The 25,683-nt window shown below is 32.8% G+C and overlaps 3 protein-coding genes across 5 annotated transcripts; all 3 read right to left on the minus strand.

Moving 5' to 3' along the window:
* Window positions 1-3,364: 3,364 nt before the first annotated feature.
* Window positions 3,365-5,961, minus strand: LOC126691680 (sm-like protein LSM36B). 3 transcript variants are annotated; one of them, XM_050386773.1, is made up of 4 exons: window positions 5,799-5,961; window positions 5,129-5,275; window positions 3,700-3,813; window positions 3,365-3,578 (listed from the first exon to the last, which is right to left on the minus strand). In XM_050386773.1, the coding sequence occupies exons 2-4, from the start codon at window positions 5,241-5,243 to the stop codon at window positions 3,532-3,534; spliced, it is 276 nt and encodes a 91-aa protein (XP_050242730.1). In that variant the 5' UTR covers window positions 5,244-5,275; window positions 5,799-5,961; the 3' UTR covers window positions 3,365-3,531. The 3 variants fall into 3 exon arrangements, with proteins under 3 accessions (XP_050242730.1, XP_050242728.1, XP_050242729.1); XM_050386771.1 differs by having other exon boundaries at window positions 5,794-5,961; XM_050386772.1 differs by having other exon boundaries at window positions 5,789-5,955.
* A 2,333-nt stretch (window positions 5,962-8,294) lies between these two features.
* On the minus strand, window positions 8,295-14,921 carry LOC126691681 (diaminopimelate epimerase, chloroplastic). Its single transcript, XM_050386775.1, has 9 exons — window positions 14,497-14,921; window positions 14,236-14,403; window positions 14,025-14,095; window positions 13,671-13,728; window positions 13,303-13,482; window positions 12,438-12,522; window positions 9,506-9,565; window positions 9,311-9,384; window positions 8,295-8,851 (listed from the first exon to the last, which is right to left on the minus strand). Exons 1-9 carry the CDS (start codon window positions 14,788-14,790, stop codon window positions 8,735-8,737), a joined length of 1,107 nt encoding a protein of 368 aa, XP_050242732.1. The 5' UTR covers window positions 14,791-14,921; the 3' UTR covers window positions 8,295-8,734.
* Window positions 14,922-22,634: 7,713 nt separating this feature from the next.
* On the minus strand, window positions 22,635-24,549 carry LOC126691682 (F-box protein At2g39490-like). Its single transcript, XM_050386776.1, has 3 exons — window positions 23,489-24,549; window positions 23,225-23,383; window positions 22,635-23,124 (listed from the first exon to the last, which is right to left on the minus strand). Exons 1-3 carry the CDS (start codon window positions 24,317-24,319, stop codon window positions 22,720-22,722), a joined length of 1,395 nt encoding a protein of 464 aa, XP_050242733.1. The 5' UTR covers window positions 24,320-24,549; the 3' UTR covers window positions 22,635-22,719.
* Between the last annotated feature and the right edge of the window lie 1,134 nt (window positions 24,550-25,683).

The following is a 25,683-nucleotide window of genomic DNA, read 5'->3' on the forward strand; positions in this document are numbered from 1 at the left end:
AAATAATTTCCATATATTTTTTCATCATCATCATCATCATTATTATTATTATTGCTTATAAAACCACAAATTCTCTTATAAATTTGCTAAAATTATTATCTTATAATATATTTTGTTAATGATTGTATCATGATCGACTTTAAAGTCATAATTGTTATAATAGCAAACACATTTCAAAGATTTATAACATTTCTTATATATGGGGTATGACACCACGCCATTAATTTGACCCATGTAATAAGGGGTAATTTCACAATGATTTATATCCCACTTTTTGAGCTTCAATTTTCAAAATATTCGACTCACTTCTTATACTCATTCCAAAGAAGAGATCAATTATTAACTTTTCATTTTCAAACAGAAAAAAGTTTATCACAATATATATTTTTTACTCTTTCACAATAAAACAAAAATTACAGAATATTATTTTTATAACTTTCACAATAAAACAAGAATACACACTATCATTTTCCAACATTTTCATACAAAAATCATTAACCTGTTATTAATTTCATCCAATATCTCAATAATCTTTCTTGTGAATTTATAATTCTATTTTATAATTATGACAAACAAAATTTATTTTATAGACAAAATAAATGAATCACAATAAAAGTGATGCAATGATGTTATCATACTATATGTGTTTTCAAATTTGGAAATTGAATGATATAGTGATAGGTATATTTCATGCCTACTCAGAAATGCAAATATCATTTTGATGAAATAAAATATTAAAAAAAAAAAAAGAATCAAATATCTGTATTATTAGTTTCATTTTGTTTTTTGTTTTTCTCTTCTTCTTCTTTTTTTTTTTTTTTCTCTTTCCTTCATGTATAATGTACCTTGAAACTCATTATTGGCAACTTTGTTTTGTTATGTCATTTTTCACAAAGTTGCAGGAATATAATTTTTCATACTACTATAAATAAAAGCAAAACCTCATGTGTGATTCTTAGACAACTCTTTTATTTAGCCTTCCACCATGTGCCACTTTTAACCTTTCACATAAGGAAAAATCTTAACGATTTTTTAATTTAATTTTTATTATTTATTTGTACTCAATAATAAATAATTTTATTTCCTTACAATATATATATAGCCAATTGTAAAATGCAAAAAAAGAAAGAAAAAAAAAAAAAAAAAAAGCCAAAATGTAAATCCAGAAAGTAAAATAAGGTGTTAACTGATGCATACACTTCCTCATTTTGTCTCTGAACTTAGCATTGAATAATTGTTATCTGATTATTCCACTCTATTTTCCAACTTCTTAGATTCTCTACTCCTAATTTCCTTAGTTTTTGAAATGAAAGGACTTTCTCCATTAAATGGGACTTATAACATTGGTCTAATCCCCTACCATAGCCTTTTTTTTTTCTTTTTTTTTTGAGGGACAAATGTTTTTATATTTTGGTTTCTTTTGTATTGAGAATTTAATCTTCAATAATTTTTCTTGCTATATTTTTGCTTCTCTTTCCAAGAGTTTTGCTAAATTCCGATATATTTTGTTGTTAAATTCCAAAATATTTTGTCTTTGAAATGATCTCTGTAAATATGGTATCACCCAGCTTTGTTAATTTTGTGTTCTTGAAAAGTTCTCAACAAAGAGTTGAGGAAAAAATATTGGGATGTTCATCCACAAGATCATAAACATTAGTATTCAAAATGTATTTCATTTAGCTTTGCAAACATCATGCGATAGAAGATTAAAAAAAAAAGGTTTAAAAAGAGGTGTTGGTAGGACCCAAATTAGTTGTTTGAAACAAGAACAAAATCCTCTAATACTTTTAGTATGGTAGTTGAAGGGGAGAAAACAATTAGAAAATTAAGGTTACAAGACTTGCACACCAAAAGAGGGCTATGATCTGAAATTTGCCTAGAGCCTTGTCTAGCACCTTTTAGTGTTTCTAGTGGAATTGTCTGAGATTCAAATTGCCACACTCCCAATTATTGCATGGCACCTCCAGTCTTCAATGAACTTTGACAACAGAATTAGTAATGACACAAATTATTTGTGATGCAGAGAGTTGTAAGATTTCACCGGAATAATCGAGCATAATCGAGAAATCACTATTGATAATAATGTGAAAACTTCAACTCAAAATGTAATAGCCAAGGAGTATTTCGTCAGTACACGATTTTACTGCATCAATCTAGGGAAGCCCATAGGTTGATTTGGGTCAGGTTTGAGGTAAAACCGCCACTCAACTTGAGTTTTGAATTGAGCCACCCATTGACAACCATGCGTCTACGGGTCTTCGATTGCCACAGCTTTACGAATCTGAAGATTGGGTTGATAGAAACCACAATGTCATGGTGAAGCTCAAATTTTCGGCGGAAATTTTGATGGATCTTATCAGATTTAACCCAGATCTTACCAAATCTAGCCGGAATCTCACCACATCTGGCGAACCAATATATTAGCAGTGAACAACAAAGTCTAATGGTTGGGATTGGTCAGATCAACTGGAATAAGATTTTCTTGCAAAAAGATCTGCCACTTGACCTATAGTTGTTGAATTTTCTTAACAAAGACCCAATGTCGACCACTGTAGTCACCGGATCGGTCGATTTTCAGTTAGGTCCAATCCTTCGAGTGGGTTAGGTTGCTCGGGTAAGTGGACAACCCTACGTCGATGAATCAGAAGGAAGCTTTAGTTCTTGTGCTATTTGTAGAAAAACAAAGAAAGCAAAAATGATAAACTGAGAACCGTCTAAAAAATAGGATCTAATAAGATGGACAATTGTCGTTGCATGCATGGTAATGGGTAACAGAGCATTGCATACTTATCACCGGAAGGGGCAGTAGATTTCAACACCATCCTCATCAGTCACAAGGCACGCAATAGTAATTCCGCTAATCAAGCAGAGGCCATTGTCAAATCATGTCTCCCAAGTCCCAACCTCAGGAGTTGAATGCAGAAGAAAAGAAAAGAAAAAAAAAAAAAAAAAAATATATATATATATATATATATATATATATATAGTCAGAAACCGTTCTCCCTTATCCAAAACAATGAAGCATAGACCAATATTTTGAGAAGTACAAAGTAGGGCCTCCATTTCACAACAATATGTGCAACAATTTGAAAATCGGTCACCAACCAAAATGCTTCCCTTAGGTGGATAGAGTAAAATTTGTGTAAAACTTTAAGTAGTATGCAAAGTAGTTTTCTCACAAATTGAAGCTGTCTCAAAACAAATTACTTTGATAAATCAACACGAGATGAAAGAATTCCTTCAAGAAAGCTTATGTACAAACCTTCAATATATAAACAAGGCAATGGTATCATGATCATGATCATTGATTGTATTGTTAGAGCAATCATGACTATTCATTAGCATATCAATAAGGCACCACTCCTTAAATCAAACAGTTAATAACTCATTCATATAAATAATAGATAAGAAAGGTTCCATTTGTCCAAGTTGTAATAGCTTTCTAATCCTCATTTCCAAAATCCTTACAATACAATACAAAATAAAAATCATGACTGCAGATAATCTACAAGACTTGATAAATTTTCAAAACTAAGCCCCATCTGCCAACGTCCTCTTCGATGTACTAATGTAGAGAACTGCATCAAAAGAGAACCCAATTATAGTGACACCCTGATACATGCAAAATAATAATGGTATGGCCAAAAGGTAAAGTTGTTTAACAAAAGTAAAATAACAAGTCAAGTCCTTTGAAATTACCATTGTTTCCACGAATGAAAGCATCGCCATACTTATTTTTCAACTGCCCATTGACATATTCTTCTGTTTGCTCCATTGCAATATTCATATACCCATCCAGACATGCAAGAATACCTGCACACAAAGATTTGGAAACATTGTTATAGCCTATGAAGTGTATGAATTTATGCTTTCATAGTCCATTCTGAACTAAACAAAGTGTGGTGCTTCACTCATCAGTCAGATGTTTATTTACGAGAAGTCAAAAGTTCACTACTTGCCTCAATAGCCAAGTGGTGCTTGCCTCCCAAAAGCTCTGAATCTACCCATGGTATCAGGTATTGTACAATTCTGTTATTGTTTGACACGTATATATAAAACTTAAGGGAAAATTACACTTTTCCATCGGAATCTTTTATCCAAATTACAATGTCCCCCCAAACTTTTGAAATGCACGGCTAATTCCCTAATTTGAAAGTTTGCAACAATGTCCACTCTACCATCTAAATTGGTGTTAAGTCTCTAATTTGAAAGTTTGCAACAATGTCCACTCTACCGTCTAAATTGGTATCAAGTCTCGTACAAAACACGTGACCCGTGGACCCACAACCCTAGTAGGAGTCCACTACATAAAAGGAAATGACTAAACATGCCTCAGACCATACATGCAATCTCACCTACTTTTCATTAGATATTATGTTCACTAAATTGTATTTAAAAACTCAAGTAATGCTGAATGAAATGCTTAGTCCCCATTTAAAATTCGATAATAGTCTACATGTTGCCAATATATATAAAGGAGCGCTATATATGGATACCATGTGACAGATGATGATTTGTTTCAACAGAGAGAATTAACAGGGAAATTTTATAAATTCGAAACCAATTGTGCCTTAAATAGTTTATTTTATTTATTATAGTTACAACCTTGGAGGAGGCAGGATTCTAGACTTGGTTCTACTTATAAAGGAGAACAGGCAATGCCACTGAGCAACAAGGCTCTTGACACAAGATTTTGCCGTCAAAATTATTATAGCTTGAAAAGTGAGATGCCACCAATCATAGCAGTAAATACCATTAGAATAAAGTACTTAAGAAAAAGCCAGCCAATCACTTTCCAGAGGAGAGGAGGTGAACTCAAAGAAGTTGTTTTTATGTTTTATTTCTTGATTTCTGTGAGGGCATGTTATGCTCTCAGTGCAAACATATTGTTATAATCACCTGCTGTGTGCCACAAATATTAAAAGAACGAACAAATACAGGCATGATCTTGAGTATTCTTCCAAACATTGCTTTATCAAAAATAATACAATCCCCAAATGGGAAGAATGTTTGCTATGACAAAGAGTACACTTCCATCAAACACTAGCAACAATAGTCTACCTGAATCATTCACCTAGTTCACAAAAAAAGCAGAACCGTGGCGCAAATGCGGAATAGAGAAACTGACCTCGATAATCAACCCCAGAATTCAGCTTGACAACAACAGGTCGGCCGCGAATTGCTTTGAGGAAATCACCTGGGGTTTTTGTAGTTGCTGATCCTTTCTCTCCAGTTCCACTCATTTTTGCTTATCTGAAATCTGAACTTTCTCTACCTATTGATACAATATCAACAGTAAACAACGAATTCATCTCACACAAAATAACACAAGTCAAATTTGTAGTTATTAATTAACATCCCAAGTGAACCCCAAAACGTCTAAGCAGTATTATTTGGTAGAAGCTTGACCAAAATATGAAGCACAAAGGCAAACCCACATAATAAATAGTTGTAGTTTCTTTCAAAGTAAGATATAAGAACAATACAATAGAAAACTTCAACCCATTGGAAATAGTTTTACAATAACTCGTTTTTTAAAACAACAAAAGTGTTACAGAAAGAAGAGTAGAACCCTAATCCTTGATCTAGCTTCAAGGATAGCAAAATACCAATTATCAATAAAGAATTCACTAAAATTTCTCTAAAGGAAACATTTTTTTCTTCTTCATCCAAATAGAGAAGAGCTTACAAAGAAAAAAGAAAAATAAGCGTGAAATCAGTGACAGAGAAATCAGAACAAAGCAGGAATTTTGAAGAAAAAGAAAAAGGAGTTGGGAAGCGAGGTTACCGTACCGTACCGGAGGTGATTGGAGAGGCAAGTCGGACTGGTGTTGGTGTTGGCGCAGAGGGGAGGGGCTTTGAATCTGTGATTTTGGAGGCTAGGGCTGTGCCTGTGTGTGAGTCTCTGATTTTGTGAAGCGGGACAAGTGAGAGGGAGCCAACAGTGGAGTCATATTAGGTTGAAATTTTGTATTTTAATTAAAAATATATAAATTTATAATTTATAATATCTTTTTAATACATAATATTATTTTAATTGAAAAAAAATTGTATTAATAGATTCTTTAAATATATATATATTTTTTTTATATTAAAAAAATCATTCCTTAGTTCTTGGTCTAGTGACTGACTGATACCTAAAGTCTAATAAAATTTATAAAGTTTTATTTTTTATTTTTAGAAGATTTTATTTAAGTTCAAAACCTTTCAAATGTTGTCAATCTTAAGGCTTTGTTTGGGAGTTCATAAATTAATGTATTTTTTTTAATACTAAATATTTTAACATACACGGAAGAAGGAAGAAAGTTTAAAAGAAATTGACAATGGTGTATATCTAAAATGACCTAACTGTTGGATATACAGCACAAATTTTAAATTTCTTTAACTTACACTCATTGAATAATCATAAAAGAATATAATGGAATAGATGTATTAAAGTGAGAGAAATAAATGATTATAAATGAATGAAACAAAATTAAGTAACCTTGTTTTTTATACAAAATAGAATTTCTACTCTAACCTAATCTAAGTGTATATGTGTGTGAAACTTCCTTCTAGAGACTTGAATCTCGGCCCTTACCCCCTACACTCCACAAGCATTTATACTTGTAGAGTAACCACCGCACCAAGAATACATGATGGTAGTAATCTTGTTTGAATATATTAAAATAAAGGAATGGAACAAAATGTAAGTAATCAGTGGACCACCTTCTTCTTCATTGTAAGTTCTTTCATGCCTTATGGTGTGAAGTTTTTGCAGTGTTTGGGATTCAATGGGTAATGCCAAGGTTAGTGAAATCTTTTTTCTTTGTTTGAAGAAACTGGTTTGGAAAACATCTTTCAATCATTTGGGACATGGTCCCAGCATGTTTAATGTGGTTAGTCTGGCAAGAACGTAATGCCCGCATTTTTGAAGACAAGGCGAGAACTTTGAAACATCTAAAATGTTTTCTTTTTCGTACTCTATTTCTTTGAGCTCGTATTTAGAGGTGTATGAATTGTACTGCTGTAGCTGATTTTTTAGTTTCTATTTCTTTTAGCTCTTGATCTCCTTGTATTTGTTTCATTGTTCAAAGTGTTCACCATCGTGAACATGATGTTCATTTTTTTTTTTTAATAAGTCTTATTACCTATCAAAAAAAAAAAAAAAAAAGCAAAAAGTAAGTAATCATATTTGGAAGTTACATAAAAGGGAAATAATAAAATCATTTTATTACAATATTACTACTAGACCTCTATTTTAAAATTTAAAATAAAGGGCTAAATATATAAGGGTATTTTGGCAGTTTTAATAAAAAATTCATTAAATCTAAAATCATTCCCTCCAATTTCTTCCAATTCTGTGAGAAATGAAAATTTGAGGTTTTGAGAGAATAGAGAGAAATTAGTATTTCTCTTTACCCATTTCATTTTCTCTCACTTAAACATCCAAATAAAAGAGTGAATTTTCCATCTCTTCCATTAAAATTCATAATAAGAGAAGTGAGGAATATTCTAAAAGTATTATTTTAATTCATTTCCATTTTATTTATTTCACTCCTCCCAAACTAGCTGTAAGAGTATCCACAATATTAAAAGCAGGTTATGTTATTAAACTATAAGATTCTTGGTCTTCTTGATTATTACATTAAGAGGTGGTCTCCTTTATTTGGAGATTAGGATTCAAATCTTTCCTCCCCATTGTTGTAAGTTGTAACTATCAAATTATAAATAAATAAAAATCCAATAGCTAATAGCAAAGGAAATTTTTGTTAACATATGGCTTTGCTCCATCAATAAATTAGAATGAGGCTTGCTAAGGAAATTTTTGTTAACATATGACTTTGGTCCATCAATAAATTAGAATGAGGCTTAATTTCAAAATATTTTCGCAACAAATTGAATGCCAACTCACCATATATTAAAATAAAGTAAAATAAGGTTATAGTAAATAAGGTTATAGTGTTGTGAGATTTTGTTATGGGCATGGATTTTCTGAACTGAACACGTCTCAGTTTTTATAAGATAAATCACAAGAATAAAACAGAATTTGAATCATTTGATAACATTCTAAACAGAATTTGAAAAATGTGATAAAACTAGGCCCCCGAAAAGTTTAAAATAAAATAAAAGAAGAAGAAGAAGAAGAAGGGATTGCGCAGTTGAACTGTGTTTAAGTTAAACCCTCTAAATTAAAGATTGGGAGAGCTCACATCATGCATATTAAGGCGTCTGGAAAAAAGAGAAAGCATCAAAGCATTCCTTCTGAGCAATCATACAATTTTTTTTTTCTAATCCCCTTTAATGCATAGAACTGAACTAACAGGAGAAAGCGTTTTGATTGATCTTTTAGGAAACACAGAGTCACAGACTACTAATTGGAAAACACACATGATTCTCAAACTTGTGACGAACACCGTAAACATCACTGTTCCCTAATTATCTACCATGGATCATTAGGCTAAGAGAAAACTTGTTGATGACATAGCCAGCCCCAGAAACAACATGATAATCTAAGCTGAGGTAAACATCCAGGCCCCTCAACCAGCGGGTCTTGATCTCTTGTCAAGTCTGAAGGGCAAATAGTAGACAGAGCTTGCTCAACCATGGGAAATTCAACATTGAGATTTTAGAGGTATAGAAACAGAGAAAAGGTGTCCCACTTCAGAAGGGCATACTCTTTAATTCAAGAAAATTTCTGTGAACTGAAATAATGAGTCTCCCACTGATGGAGAATATTTTAGTCACCACCATATCAGAGGGGTACAGATCCATAAAACACAACTTCGGCTGGGCCTGTCATGTAGATATGATTATCTTCCTCCCTCCACTCAATCTGCAATGGTCCTCCAGGTAGATCAACCGTGCAATTCTATATCGAAGAAAGAAAAACCAAACTGTTAGACAAGTAAAAGCAAGCAGAGAGGGTAATTTGGAAACCATGAGCAAATAATACAATTTGCTTTTCAATAGTAGCATATGAGACCAGAGACCAATCATTTCTAGTGAAACAACAATAAAATATAAAGTTTGACAATCATAATTTTTTATAGTGAAGCAAAAAAAAAAAAAAAAAAAAAAAAAAAAAAAAAAGTTTGACAATCATGGAAGTTGTTTAAGAAAAGTTAAAAAATTGGCACAGGCACCACAATCTCAAGGAGGCCAAACGTGTAACAAGATATAATCATATAATTGGTGGGAAATGATAGATTATCTAGAGTAAATTAGTAATACTAATGCTGCTTCCAAAGTAAAAAGGAACAGATTCATTCTTCTGGTGCATATACACCAACTAGACAATTATCTCCTCAATATTGCATGCTATACTTACCCTTTCAGCATGACCTTCAAGAACTGCTGCAACAACAGTTGCACAAGCTCCAGTTCCACAAGCTAGTGTTGCTCCTACAATTAACAGTTCCAGAGTTCAGCTTTCCAATCAAAAAACAAAGAAAGTAAGAAACCAGGAAGAGATTGGTGAAGCACATGAATACATTCAATTTGCACAAAGCTCACAATAACTGACCTGCCCCACGCTCCCAGACACGCATTTTTAGGTGTGAACGGGAGAAAACTTGGACAAACTCTGCAAATCAGATCAAATGGGAATCATGATTAGAAAATCATATGTTTCAACAATAAGAAGTTGCATATTATATTTAATATGACAACAATGAGAGATCCAAAATATTTTGTTCAAAGTAAAATATCTATTTTTTAGTAAAATAACATGGTTGTGTAACTTCTTGTCATGTAGGGGTGGCAAAATCCAACACGACCCGCAAACTCAACATGGCTAACCTGTTTATAAACAAGTCATGGGTTGAGGCTAAACGGTGTTCGGGTCAAATTCGGGTTGACATGGCTGACCCGTTTATTAAACGGGTCGTGTTCGTGTTCAACCTATTGAACCCGTTTGACCCGATTAGCTTATAAAGGTAATTTTACAATTTTACCCTTAAAACCTAGGTATATAAGCTTAGCTATGGTTTATTCTCCTGCTCAAAACTAGACCTCACGCCTCTCTGGACCTTTTGTCTCTTCATTTTCATCAATAGTCAATACTCTATCTCCTCCAACTCTTCTTCTTCTCCTCAAAACTCTAGCCAATCCTACAGATACAGATTCTACAATCTACACTATAAAATCAAAACCCTAGCTGCCTCATGTCTCTCAACCCTCTACTCTCTCTTCCCCTCAAATCCCTAGCCAACCCCCTCTAATATCACTTCCCCTCAAAACCGTGGTTGCCCTCTCTACTCTCTGTTCTCCTTCACGACTTCACAGCTTCACCAGTTATTTTTCTTCAGCTTTCAACCACCAAATCCCCTAGCAAGGTATACATGTTATATATTTTTGTTTTGTTTTCTTACTTATGAAATTTTCAATAATTGTAGATTTTGTTTATTGTGTTAACAGTTAATCATTATCAGTTTGTATTCTTTATGCACAAAGGCAGGGAAAGAGTCTTTAGAAATAAAAACTTGAAGTTTGGTGCAGTGGACTCTCTGCCCTTGAAAATGCAGCAATTCCTTTCACCCCAAATGGACAAAGGCTGGGAAAGCTAAGGTATAAATTCGCAATTTTCTTTTGTTGCCATGAAAATTTTACATTTATTACTTTATCACTCTTAGATTTAAGATTATTGTAGTAAAGATGTTAAAAGTTAAGTTATTGTAGATTTTATTTATTGTGTTAAAAGTTAATCATTATCAGTAATTGTAGATTTTATTTCTGAAGACTCTTTATGAATGTGGAGAGAGTGGAGGACTTCAATTAACAGTTAATCATTATCATGTTGATTGTTCAGTACCAATAATAGACTTGTTTGTATTCTTTTTGTTGATTTTAAAATAACTAGGTCTTGCTCTATGATTTCTTTTCAAGTTTCTTTGTATCTATCATCTTAAAATAAAATAATTGTAGATCCATTCGTTTATTTTGTTAATCACTATCATGTTGATTTTTTTTTTTTTTGAGATAAAAGATAGAAATTTTATTAGATACTATATGATAAACAGAACATGTAACATCAAAATAGGGGAAAACCAGACCTATTTTGCAGAAAAATAAATACTGCAGAAAACAAACACAGCAGAAAAATAATACCGTGCAGAAAAATAACATTGTGCAGAAAAACTACACTGCAGAAAAATAACATTGTGCAGAAAAACACCAATGTGCAGAAAAACTACACTGCAGAAAAATAACATTGTGCAGAAAACAACACTGTGCAGAAAATCCATGTGTTTTTTGTGTACCGAATTTCATTGGGAATTAATAGAGTTTAGGTTCATTTTTATTTTCTGGAGGAATATGTGTTATTGGATGAATGGTTTTTGGTTCTATGTTGTGCTAGGAATGTACTAACCATATTTTGATGAAAGTAAAAGCGATTTAGCATCTTATTTTGTTTGTTGCTTCGTTGTTTTCTTGATAGCCTTATTCTATGCTGAGATGAATTTTATTCTGTTCTTAATTTTTTTTCTATTCTAAATGAAAAGTTTTTAATGTTTCATTAAATTTTTTGATGTAGAACTTGCACAATCACAGTTGGAAGAGCTCACTGAACATATAATGAACATGAATATCAATAAGGATGAGCACATGGAAGACACCTCTTCAATGGGACCCTCAATCTCTTCTAATCCAGTTTCTATCTTTTCCTTTTTGATGTGGCACTTGGATTGTTGGACTTGGATTTTACCATCATGGAAATATTGATCTGTCATGTGATTATTTTGGTTTGTCTTTAAGTTTTTGATATGGCACTTGGATGCCATGTAATAATCTTGGTTTTTTATTATGAAACTTTGACAAATTATTGAATTTGATGGAATGGAGGTTGGAACCTTTTGGACTAGTAATTTTATTTTGAAGGAATGAAAGAATTATTTGCTACTGTTATTATTTGAATTTTTATTACTTGATTTATGGTTGAATTATAAATTTAGATATATGGGAGTTGATAGCAGGTTATTCGGTTAAGTTTAATTAAATAGGTTGTTCGGGTCATAATCAAACAAGTTATTTGTGTCGATCCTAATGTGACCTACTAATTAAACGGGTTAAATGTGTCATGTTGGGTTACCCGTTTAATAAACAGGTCGTGTTAGGATTAAGGAATCCTGACCCGTTACTAAACAGGTCGGGTTCGAGTTGACCCATATAACATAATACTCACACCTCAACCCGACACGTGAACACAAATTGCCACCCCTAATGTCATGCCACGTCTCACATGGTCCCACCATCCATGCATTTGGCATGCAATATGTAACTGGGGGCTGCCATGTGTCTTTGTGCACAAGACCAGTGCAAATAGCACTACTTCTAAATAAAAGAGATAAAGAAGGACAAAGCCAAAAAAAAAATTCTAGTCTACATCAATGAATCCTGAGGAAAAATACTCATAACTGATTCCAATTAAAAAATCAGCTCCACAGATTAAATCTAACCTGTGTTAGTTCGTGCAGGGAACATCTCATGATGCTCAAAACTTGGACCAATTTTGGCTAAATCTAATTCATCAACCTGCAAATTCTGTTTGATGACAAGCATAAAAGCAAAAGATTAACATCAACAGAGCTAATGGACAACAGCAAAACTATTTTTTTAGCTAAAAAACAGCAAGACAAATGTTTCAACAAAGGAATAGAGGTAGACTGAGTCAAGTGTAACTATACAATTTATCATGTCCAACATTTGTTTGACAATAAAGCCAGACCATAATACACTTGTTACTTCAAATTCAATTTCAAGTACTCATAGAGGTTTCTCAAAAAAAAAAAAAAGAATTCCTGTCATAGAGAACTAGTTGCTATTGATTGATTGAATTATCACATGTCAAAGTCACACAGCGTCCCTAATTGGGCGCACATTTTTTAGTTCATCCTGAAGAATGCAAAAACTAAATGGTCATATGATGACCCAATTGTAACTTATCAAAAGTAAAATAGTGTAGTTATTAATGTCTCTAAGGGTCCATTTGGTTAGGTGTTTTGGGAGTCTAAAAGTGCGTTTTTAAAACAAAACTTTGTTTTCCAACAGCAACTCCTCATAGCTTTTTTACGTACGCTCATTTTAAACTTAAAACACCGTTTTGCAACAGCTTATCCAAACGCACCCTAATTGTTGGAAAATAATGTGCTACATACCACATAATATTAACAATCAGCACACCTTCCAATTATATCTTTAACTTCACCTAGGATGAAAAATTTGCCAAAGAGCAGAGAGTTCAAAGCAAAAAGGGCATAGAAGTGCTATATAAAAGTGAATGAAAAGGCACAATTTCTTCTCTCAACTGTCAACAATGCATACCTGACCTCCTTTTGCACCAAATGTCACGCAGTGAGGATTTCCCATACTAACACAGGTCACATACCAGGTTACTCCATCAACATCTAGCTCTGACTTAACCACAGATTGATCTTTATTTGCGGGCAATTTTGTGGGTACATCTGATCCTTTAAGTATTGGTTCTCCCATGTCAACTCTAACCTGATATTGTAAGAAAAAATGTCTGATAAATTGAGATAAAACACTAAATAACACAGAGACGGCTATCAATTCCTAAGTGAAAACAGTTTCTATGCACTTCAAAAGCACCATATTTCTAATGCCCAAAAAAGCACATCACACGTCAAAACTCATGTAAATTGCAACATCTAAGATATAATATAACATACCTTGCCATCTTCTAGGATTTCTGGAACAATGAGACCAGCACCAGTATGTACTGTAAAACTGCAGAATAGTATAAAAAGGAATTATCAATCGCCGTTTTCAATAACATATGTTCTAATTTATTTAAAATTATCAAAATCAAACAGCTATCAAAATTGTTTTCCAAAAACTTAGGCTTTCTATAGACATCAATTTTTGTCCTCTACAAGTTGCAAATTCATTGTTGTCTTAGAGAAAAATCAATTTCGAAAGAAACTGAGTGTAAGCTTTGACACACTAATGAAAAAACACACACACACGCAGCAATGATAGTTAAGTATGAAAAATATCAAAAACAAAATAAACTTAAAAATTACCTGTGCCTCCCATTCAAATTCTCAAGCTCGGCAATGAATCTAGCGAAGCATCTAACTCCATTACCACACATCTAGAAGATTAAAAAAAAAATCAATATTCAAAACTTCAAACCCTTATACATTCACACAAGGCATTCAAAATCATATAGACATGTATAGAACTATCAATTCAACGCACAAAGAACAAAGTTTCAAGCATAGCCAATAATACCTCAGGCTCGCTACCATCTGAATTGAAAATCCTCATGGTATAATCAGTGCCGTCAATACCCGGCATTGCAAATATAACTCCATCAGCACCAATCCCAAAGTTCCGATCACACAGCTTCACCGCTTGCTCCGGCGTAACCCTAGGCTCTGAAGAATCCCTATTATCTACCTATTCGAAAATCACCAATCAATATTAAACCTAAATCCAAAAAAAAAAAATTAATAAAAACTTTTTAAATTTTTTTTTCTATGCTATTTATACCAAAATGAAGTCGTTGCCGAGGCCGTGGTACTTGACGAAGTGAAGGAAGCCAGCCTCTCGTCGGTCAAGAAACGACGTCGGAGCAGTCGAGACCTTCTGTGGAGCTTGGGTGCTCATGGAAGAAGAAGCAGCAGACGCTGAAATGCGAAACCTAGGGCATAGCCCGGCGATATTGTTCTTGAGGAAACTCAATTGAATAGTTGATGATGAAGAAGAAGATCCGGTGAGAACGAGTGAGTTACGGCGGCGAATAGGTGAAGTGAGAGGCACAGAAATTGTGGCGGTTATGGCCATGGATTTTGACTAGTACAGTACCAACTACTCTTTACTATTTTTCAAGTTCTCTATCTCTCCCTCTCTCTCTCAAGGTAAAGCGACGCTGCTTGTCGTTATTTTGCGAGAGATTGCTAAGAGTGCCGTTGACATTAGTGTTTCGCGGTTTGAGAAAAATGGATTTAATGGGTTTTAATTAAAGGCCCATTAATGGGTTTAATTACGTGGTCTGGTTGTAACTGTAATGGGTAAAGGCCCATATGTTTCATATGCATTACTCGTTTAAAGAAAAGGCCCATATGGATTTTTTTTTGGGGAGAATCTGGCCCATATGGGTTTAATGGATTTCTTTGGATCTTATTGTTAGTTGCTTTTCCGTATTAATATTTTATATTTTGAGGGTTCGGTTAATGTATGTTCTAATGATATATATTAATCATTCATTTTATGAAAGTTTTTATGAAGAATTGAAAAGATGTCAAAACAGTTAGGTCATGTTTGGTATCTATTTTTGTTTTTTATTTTCAAAAATTTGTTTTCGAGAATAAAAACAAAAAACGAATTTCTTATGTTTTCAAAATTAAGAACATGTTTGGTCGGTTCAAAATAGCATAAAACTGAGTGAGCATTTCCTCAACCTAATAACTAAGTGATGGACCTTTTTCTTATAAATAAATAAAAAAAGAAAAAGTGATGGACCTTTTCTTTATAATTGATTTTAAACTTTATTTATTTTGTTTTATTTTTAGAAAAAGCCAAATACTGAAATAGATGAGCGTATACAATCTCCTGCCAACACAACAGGTACATGCACATACTGCCAAAGTAAAACAAGCCCACTAAACACAAACATTGCATCTTTCAAACACATGCAAAAGCTGAACATGAGATATCAACACAGCTGCACAAGTCATAATGAGCTGGTCTCACACTTCCTAGCTAGGTTAAACACATTGAAGCTCCCATTTTCTAACATGATGAAATCGGTTTGCAGAGAACTATTGCAAAATGGTTCTGAATATCGTGAATGCCTAACAAGCACAAATTCCATTCCAATTGTGACCTCCCTTGGCTTTCACTTTGAATGAGAATGTTGGGCTCATGATTCGGTGTCTTCTTGAAGGTAGGTTTCTAGTGGTGCTGCATCATATGTTGATGGTTGGTTCAACAGTGGCAGTGCGATAGGGAGGATTTTGTGGATGACAATAGGGGGAGAGAGTGGTGGGTTTGGCCGCACGATTTAAAATTTATTCATGTGCTTTTGGTTTTAATTTTTTATGGCTTAGCCAAAATTCAAAGCCTGGACCTCATTTACATATACTTGTTTAAAATATAATACATCTTACCACTCTTAACAACACTACTGTCAAATATGTGATAAGATGATATATCATATGAGGATTGAATAGGGTAAAATATGAATTTTACATTAAGTTCTTACAAAATTTAATTTAATTTCACATTTTAAATATAGATATCAATAAAAAAAAAAAAGTGTCTACATCACGTGTGAAATTATTTACATTGCATACACAAGATCTTCAGCTAGGAAATTACTAGTTGGACTTAAGCATTACGTTCAAATGACTCAAGCAATGTGTCGGTAGTGCCCTTGCAATTTGCTTATTCAGACTTTTTCGTTTGTTGAGAAGATGCCTCATTCAGTTATTCAGACTAGAGTGGACATTTCACAATTTTTCTTTGCTATGGACCAATGTATAGCCACGTGCTAATTGCAAGTGGCCGTACCTTAATTATGATGAGGAGAAATGATTATCCGTCAAAGTCAACTCAACTATGTATGAGAAAATATTGGCATTGATTTTATGGACCTTTTTAACGGTATCCGAATAGCTACGTACGGGTTATGTGAGCCTCATATTTTTTTTGGACTGAAATATTGCACTCATTCTTAGACATTTTTCGTTGCACTTTCGAGTAAAAATTGCACCGTTTGAAAAATGCTAAAGATTCACAAGTCACAACATTTTGGATCTACTTTCACCTGATCCACCGAATGTAGCCACACTATATGTTGAATAATGCAATTAAAAATCATTGTATAGTTTGGCAAGAATCTATGGGATAATATCAATCCAGAGAATACAACATATAATAGTCTAACAGATACAAAGTTAGTACACTGCCATTAAAGCCTGCAACACAAAACCCATACTTTTGTTAACTCTCTGGCCTCTCATCTCATGGACTCAAAGTCTCAAATACTCATAATAAGATAGCATGTATATCTAGAGCAAATTGTTAGTTGTTCACATAGAAAATAAACTAAGAGGAGGCTTGGATGAGTTTATATTCATTTATTTGTTTTATGTATTTTTAAAAAATAAACTGAATAAAATTATAGGTAGGTTAACCCCCCCCCCCCCCCCCACCCCAAAAAAAAGCCGTTTTATTTTTTTTAATAAAAGATTGCGAATAGTCTGATATTTTAAATGAATTTAATTAAATGGTAAAACTTAAGTGTAGTTTCTTCTGTGCTTTTAAGTTTTCAATTAATTTCAATCAAGTATTTGCATAGATCAATGAATTATACAGTTAAATTTAATTATCTTTAATTTAAAAATAATGTTATTTTTATTACATTGCTTAATATGATTACTTTGTTAAATTAAATTAGAAATATAATTTACACTATACTAACTAAATTTTGTTCAAAATTAAAATAAATATAGGATTTTTTTTTTCAAGCATAGGCTAAAAATACATGTGAGGCAAATATTAGATCATGGGTAAGACACATTCGAATACTTTTTCTTTTTGAGTTGAAGTGTGATAGCCTAATTATAATGATTTATATATATATATATATATATATATATATATCTTATGGGGTTCATGTTCATGTAGTTTATCCTCTCCTACAAATAATAATAATAACAATCACACCTTCGTCCCTTACGATATGTATGCCTGTACGGACCTATTTAAAAAAAGATGACTTATCTAAAAAAGAGAAATGTTATATTCATAATATTTTTCTAGTAAATTTTATATGGTAGGTTGTTACGAGTTGTTAATGGTAGCGGAGAAAAATAATTTCAGTGGTTTGTTCAAATTAGAACCAATAATAATTAACTATCTATAATTTGTTGTGAAAATATTGTGAAGGTAACAACTCCTTAATAAAGAAATCAATTTTCCTCTAAAGTGACTTTAAGCTGTGGAAACACGTAACTATTAGTCTATCACAGACTAAAAGTGAGGCCAGAAATCAATTTTCCTCTAAAGCAGTTTTAAGCGGTGGAAACACGTAACTATTAGTCTATTACAGACTAAAAGTGAGGCTACCCCTTTTGAATGCAATGTGGTTCAGTTGCTTTTCAAGTTTCAACCGTGTTGAATTTGTCAGAAGAGAGAGACCTAAGTACAAATCTTGTACGGAGGCTGACGTAACTACAATCTCTAGAAGGAAATCAAAAAAATCTAAGAAAATGCAAGACCTGTTTAGGGTCCGTTTGGATACAGCTGAAAACTGAAAACTGAAACTGAAAATTGAAAAACACTGTAGCGAAATAATTTTTAAATGTGTGAATAGTATCGTGGGACCCATTTTTAATGAAAAAGTTGCTGAAAAGTGAAATTTGTGGGTCCGTGAACAGTACACGATGTGCTGTGATTGGTCCAAAAAAATTTGAAAAGTCAAAGTTTGCGGCTACTGTTCATTGAACTGAATAGTAGCCGCAACACCCAAAACGCTCCAAAACGCGTGAAAAAAAAAAAAAAAAAAAAACAGACAAAACGCAAACGCAACAATTTTCAGCCGAATCCAAACGCGCTCTTAGTGGGAGGATTTGAAAAATGTTGTTTGAATGTTTTTTATATATGCGTGATTGAAAAAATGTGTAAAAATATGTGTAATGTTGTTTAAAATGTGAAAATGTGTGTTAGAACTAAGTTACCAAACATGGCCGCAATATCAACAAAAGTTAACTACAAACTCTTCTTTGAAACAGTTTTAATATGTACGGTCCGTTTTTTATGATAGTTTTTTTATCATTATATTAAAACATTCAATCGATTTTTAGTGTAAGCAAAAATTGAATTTTAAATATCTTATTTAACCATCAAAAATTTTACTATGTAGTTAACTTGGGGAATTATACAAATGTAATCTAATAAAACAACATTTGTTCCATAAAAAAAAAAAACAAAAAACTTTTGTTATAATTGGAGTTTGAATTCACGTTTCTGTGTCCATGTTTGTGCGTTTTCTCCTTCTTTTTTCTCTTTTTAGATCAACGCCTGGTGTACTATTCATGGGACATGAACAGTGCACCAAGGCATATGAACAATAAAAAAAAGAGTGAATAATAATTTTTCACACATTTAAAAATTATTTTGCTACATTATTTTCAGTTTTTAGTTTTCAGCAAAATAAATTATATCCAAACGGACCCATAATATCATACAGATTAAATAAAATAAACAAGGTGTAAGGACTGAATTTGGATCGGACCCAATATAGGAGGAATGAGTTTTAGCTCAATAAACTCAAATAATGAATTTGTAAAGTGTGGGTAAAAGAATTAGTTTTATTTGGTAAGAAAGACAATAACAGGTGTTTATTTAAAAGAATCAAACACAAGTAAAGTGAGAAAATTTGTCCTTGGCACAGTCCAAGGAGCTATACTATAATATCCAGTTGATGATCAATGTTACAAGAGTTCAAAGGATTATTACCAAGATTTCTTGACTTCTCTCTCCATTTTTTAGGCCACCTCTCCATGTTATATACTGTAATTTTGGTATCATCCCTTCCATACACGTGTAGATTAGTTTTTAGGAACTACTTCTTGTCCCATCCAACACCTCTCAGAACCTTCAACTAGCAGCTGTAAGGCTGTTTAACCACTGTTCAGATATCACCTCCACATTAATGTGACTAGAGAGTTAGCTGAGATGCATTTAATGTGAAGGTAGCAGTTTTTGAAAATATTTGTTACCTCCCTTTACTCCTCCCTTATCCAATGTCCAACTTCTAATCGTGATGCAACCTTGAAGGATGTTCAGGATGATAAGACATTCTTACTGATCTTGGATCACTATTTCTAAGATGACTTTTCTTCTTGGACATATTTTGGACTATCATATACAATCCTTATTTCTTCTTCTTATATCATTCTCATAATAACTTTATTTGACTATCCTCGGATTAGTTAATATCCTCGAATTGGGTCATAGGCCCAATTTGTACAATTTTAATAGTACCTTCTGGCTAACTGGCCCCCACACAAGGTATTAAGGAGTCAGCAATTTGAATTTTTCTAATTTGTCTAGCGTGTAATTTATCATAACCATTTTTCATTTTGATATTTTACTTATGAAGAAGAAAGGACAATGTGATCATTTTTTTTGCTTTTAATGTAGCAATTATTTGAATGTGACAAAATTACAGGAGCTAACCATGATATAGAATCATAGATGATACAATGACATGTGTCAATGTTTTAACCAATGAATCATATATTATACTAACTCTTTTACGGTTCAATGCCTAATTGCCTAAATACGATTTTGATAGCTATGTTGCTATTAACAACTGGTTTTGAACTTGTACATTTATTGACTAAAGTTTTCTGTCTCATTTGTTTGATAGTTAGCTTGTGAAGATGAAAAGGGTAAAGTGATCATGTTTTGCTTGTAATGTAAAAATTTACTTTGTATGTGACAAAATTCGGAGAGGGGACGATATACATGATACAATGACATGTTTATAATGGTTTAACCAATGAATCATTATACTACTCCTTTCACAATTCAATGCATGAGCCATGAGTACGATTTTGATAGTTATGTAGCAAACAACTGGTTTTGAACTCCTATATTTATTGACTAACCTTTTCTATCTCATTTGTCTAAACGTGTAATTTATAATTTATATTGGAAAATTCTTGTTTAAATTTTTGCTTGTGAAGATGCAAGGGCAATATGATGATGGTCTTTTTTTATATATATTATATTTTACACATGGATTCAGTGAGTTTTAAATTCATGATTTTACCCTCCATTTTGTGATTATGGGAAAGAAAAAGTTTAAATCCAAACCATATCTTAGTTATTTTCCATAACTTATTATGTAGTGATTGAAAAGATCATACATATATAATTTTAGTAACACGACATTTTTAATTAATTATGTGACTTATTTAAATAATACACATGAATAATCTTATAAACCGTCATATAGTGAGTTGAATGAGATTCCTTAAAACTAGTTAGAAACAAATCTTCATCTTTATGTAAAAAAGAAAAAGTGTCTCTACATTTATAACTCTTTGGGCCAATATGATGATAAGTTGCTTGTAATAAATTCTTTGACAACGACAAAATTAGGATTTAGGAGAGCTATACATAACTACATTGGACAATTTTCCATTAAAAAAAAAAAACTACATTGGACAATCCTTTTAATAGCAAGACTTTATTACAAGATTCTCATCTACCAACTACCATGCATTCAATATACAATTAGTAATAATTAGTGGCCGTATAGTTTAATTACACCATCTTTCCAGTAACATGAAGAAGTCATCTTATTTTTCTGCAGGGACCAACAAAAAAAAATTCAACTCGTAAGAATCCATGTGTGAATTCCATGAATAATTCAATGATCGAGTTGCATCAATTGAATATGTCCAAAAAGAAAACAGTCTAATTCTAGATAAACTTAAGAATCAACACGATTTATCTCATTAGCTAGGAATAATAAAAGTCAATCACCAACTCCGAAGTACTTTTCTTTTAACTTTTGATTTGTTTTGGTAGTTGGCACCCTTAACCACCTGCTTTAAATTTATTCCTTTGAATAGAAAATTTTAGAGATATAAAAAATTTCACAATTATTGTTACAATTTGTCACTTGGTGAATTATAAATGATGGAGTTTAAATGGTGGCTTCATACCTCTATTACTCACAACTCCTCATGTAGTAAGTTGTGATAAAAATTGTGAGATTTTTTGTGTCCTTAATATTGCTCTATTTGAATTTTAATGCAACCATGTTATGGAACGTGGAGTTGACCAGATATAATGATACAAACCTTGATAAAATCCATATGGATATGTTAAAAAATTATTCACCCAACAAACAGCTAAGATTAAAAAAAAAAAAATAAAACTGCCAGCGACGAATGAGATAATATATGTTATGTTAAGCTCGAATGCAGGAGGTAGATTCATCTTGAAACAATCGTGTAACTTAATTAATATATTTTTTTCTAAAATATTTTTTCAAATTCAAATCTCCTGTCTTCCAATTATTGAATTTAATAAATAAAATAAAATAAACAGCATCTCTAAAATTCTTAAGGCTGAAAATCACAAAAATTTATGATTGAAAGTCTAATTTCATTTTGAGTGATACTAGGGATATGTTACAATTTTCCTCACATAATTCTTACAAATTGATGCGATATTAATCAGAAAAAAATAAAATTATGATATTCATTTATTATGTTGTTGAAGTCATCCAATCACATATATTATTATATCAATTTATAATTTTTTTAAAGTAAAATTTATATCCACGTAGTGCCACGTAGTGTTTTTCAAATATATAGTTTCGGTCAATACTCACCACTTTAAAGTTCAAGAGCAAACGGTACGATTTACCATTGCTGATTTGACTTGTTTGCCATGTATCAATCAAAGAAATTTCACAAGAACAATGTTACCAAAGTCTATGGGGTAATCAAATTGTAGAAAAACTCAAGCTGTGTATGCACGGACTCAGATAATTGAATTATGTATATATGGCAGCAACACTACTAATTACATCAACATTTGGAAGAGAAGCAAATAAAAAAAAAAAAAAAAAAAAAAAAAAAAACTGTGGGTTATAGTGATGTTAAGAATACTATATAATATGGATGGTTGTAATTGGAATATTAATTTCATCTGGATTTACTGTTGATCAACTTTTATTATGCACTAATCACAAAACTTGACGTTAGCATTTGCTGGACAGTGACCACCGTAAATTTCTTCTGTAAATCCAAAGAAGAAGTCCTTGGTCGGAGATAAAACAGCAATCTGGTTTTGGTGGTTCGATGATGCTTGCTTCGGCTGATCATGCAGAGAGACCTTGACAACCCGCCATATTCGATTCGTCGGTAATATAACAGACATTGAGTTTAGCATACTTGCCTTCTTAAGTAAAAGCTCCATTAGTAGTAGTTGATCTTCTTTGATGCTAAAGCCCAGAAACGTAACAACTTTGAGGTGATCAAGTTGTGAAGTATTGGACTCAACGGTTGCAAAATCCATCCACAAGTGAGGCTCATGCCAGTATTGGTGAAAATTAGGACAGGGGACACAGTTGTTGGCACGTTCAATCTGCATTTATTGTTGTTTTTTTTAGTTGAAAGGAGTGAGTTAACGAATAGTTGGTAGTTGGAACCTTTTCACAAGTGTGATAGATAAGAAAAACACTTACTTTGATAAACAACCTTTCCAAGATAGGCGCTATGTTTAGGAAGCAAGCCAATGAGTCCCTCTTGGACCTGTTGATCAAAGAATCAATCCACCTTAATTCCTTTAATTTGTTGAATTGGAATCTGAGGCACCTGAAGATCACCCCTGCTGAACACAGCCACTTTGGAAATGGCATATACATAGTTCTTGTCAACAAAAAAATAAAAAGAAAAAAGATTTCTATGTCTAAGAAGAAAATTTTGGTAATGAGGTGAAGAATCAGTACCTCAAGAAGCCAGCCGCTTATAGTGAGAATCTCAACTTCCTTGAGAGAGGCCAAAAGCAATAGGATTTCCTCACAATCAAACTCATTATTGCCAAGTCCATCCTTCAAGTTAAGCACCACGTTGACCAAGTTTAAAGTGTTTACCAAATGAATCTGTGGAAGAACTCCTTGATAACTAAATGACTTGAGGATTGGTGCAGAGATAGTGAGATCCACAATATCTGGACAATCCAACACCACCAAGTTCTGCAGACAGTTCCCTGCTTCTATATCAAGGCTTTCTAATCCAACACACTTTTCAATCTTCAAACTTTCAAGAAGCTGACAATTGGAGAACAAAGCCGAAACCAAGTCTTTGGCAAGGTGGGACACTGACCTGAGATGCAGGGTTTTGAGAATAGAAAAGCTTGCTTTCTTTGTGGGATTGTTAGAAAAGCCCTGACAAGTTTGCTCCAATTTCAGCTTGAACTTACCACTTGTTTTCTCTCTTTTGGAGAACCCAAAATGAACCTCATTTTCTGCTCCCTTTGTAGCCAAGACAATCAGATCTTTCTTGCTCTCCGGGAAGTTAAGGCACAACTTCCATACCTCTGGACAGTCATAATAAGACCTTAATATTGCACCGATGACTTGAATTACTCTCTTGCAATCTTCATGATTGGTTATTTGGTTTGTATCGAAGTCCACATCTACTTGAAATGGTGTCCAAAGGTTCTTCCAGACAGTTGAAAGAGTGCTAGTTCTTACTGCCTCTTCTAATGGGAGGAGCGACAAGATGCGCCGGAGGATTTCAAACGGTAAGCCGCTGATCAAATCAAGCCTATCCTCCATGATTTCTTTACCCTGAACCAAAACCAAACAATTAGACCCAATAATGGAAATATAAACCAGATATATTGTGGACAGAGCGGAAAAGTTCAGCTGCTTGATAGGTTTTCCAAGGAGCAAAAATAATTGAGCGCGTCCAAGTTATCCAACTGCAAATATAGACCGTACAGAATTGCTGCAGATAATGTTCATGGACCACGTGCTGTCAAAAGTGACAAATTTTGATATATGAAGCATTCACAGTGATATTCAAGCCTTTAGGTCCGTTTGGATTGAGTTTATTGTTACTGAAACTGAAAACTGAAAACACTGTAACAAAATAATTTTTAAATGTGTAAAAAGTATCGTGGGACCCATTTTTAATATTTTTAATGCGTGAACAGTGCTGCTACAGTATGTGAACAGTAGTACTACAGTGCATAAATAGTAATTTTTGTCTCTACACAGTAAATTTACTGTTCATGCGCCCAAAAAAAAAAAAGGACAGAAACGCGGAAATGAAAACGTGAACGTTGGTTTCAGCTGAAACCAAACGCTCACTTTATATAAAATCCTTATTCCATCGAATATTAATATTTAAGAAAAATGATATGTCTATATCATTTTTATAATACTTTTACAACAAATTTTAAGTGACAGATTATTATTGGTTGTTATTGTTAGGGTAAAAAAGTAATCTTAGTATTAAATTTAAATTTGAACAAATAATAACTGACTACTTATAATTTATTGTGAAAATGTTATAAACACAGTATCTCTTAACTTAATACCACTAATAATATCTTTTGTATTTTCTTACAAGGGAAAGCAGTTGACTATTATGATATAGTAGATTCTCCAAAAAAAAGACTTTTATAATACCATTGAAGTATGACCTATGACTTCGATGCTAGGTGTTGATTTTAAATTTTTAATGCTCCTAGTTAGGCGGAGAAGAAAACATACTGCGTACTTTTTTTTTTTTTTTTTTCTTTTTTTCTTTTTTTTTTTGAGAGTTAAGTTAGAACATGGAACATACTGCGTACTTAACAAGTAAGAAGCCTCCTAAAAAAAAATAAAAATGTAAAAAGCCTCTGTCCCACAGTCCCACTCCTACGACTTTAAGCTCCTTCAGAAATAATTAATCATTTCCAAAAGTCTTGTGATCCCCATTGGCTATTTGTAACAACTTAAAAGTCTCTGTCCCACCGTCCCACTCTAGCATCAGCAGTGGGGCTTGTATATGCCAAATGTTAGGAACATTTGGCATTTAAGCCCCAAAACTACTCAACAATGGGAAGGCTATATTGCATATGCCATTCTTAAATTTGGGATTTAGCTACAGTACCATCTCAAATATAAGATGGTACTGTAGCTGAATGGTATAA

Source organism: Quercus robur, chromosome 7, assembly GCF_932294415.1.
Source record: "Quercus robur chromosome 7, dhQueRobu3.1, whole genome shotgun sequence".
Lineage (NCBI taxonomy): Eukaryota > Viridiplantae > Streptophyta > Magnoliopsida > Fagales > Fagaceae > Quercus > Quercus robur.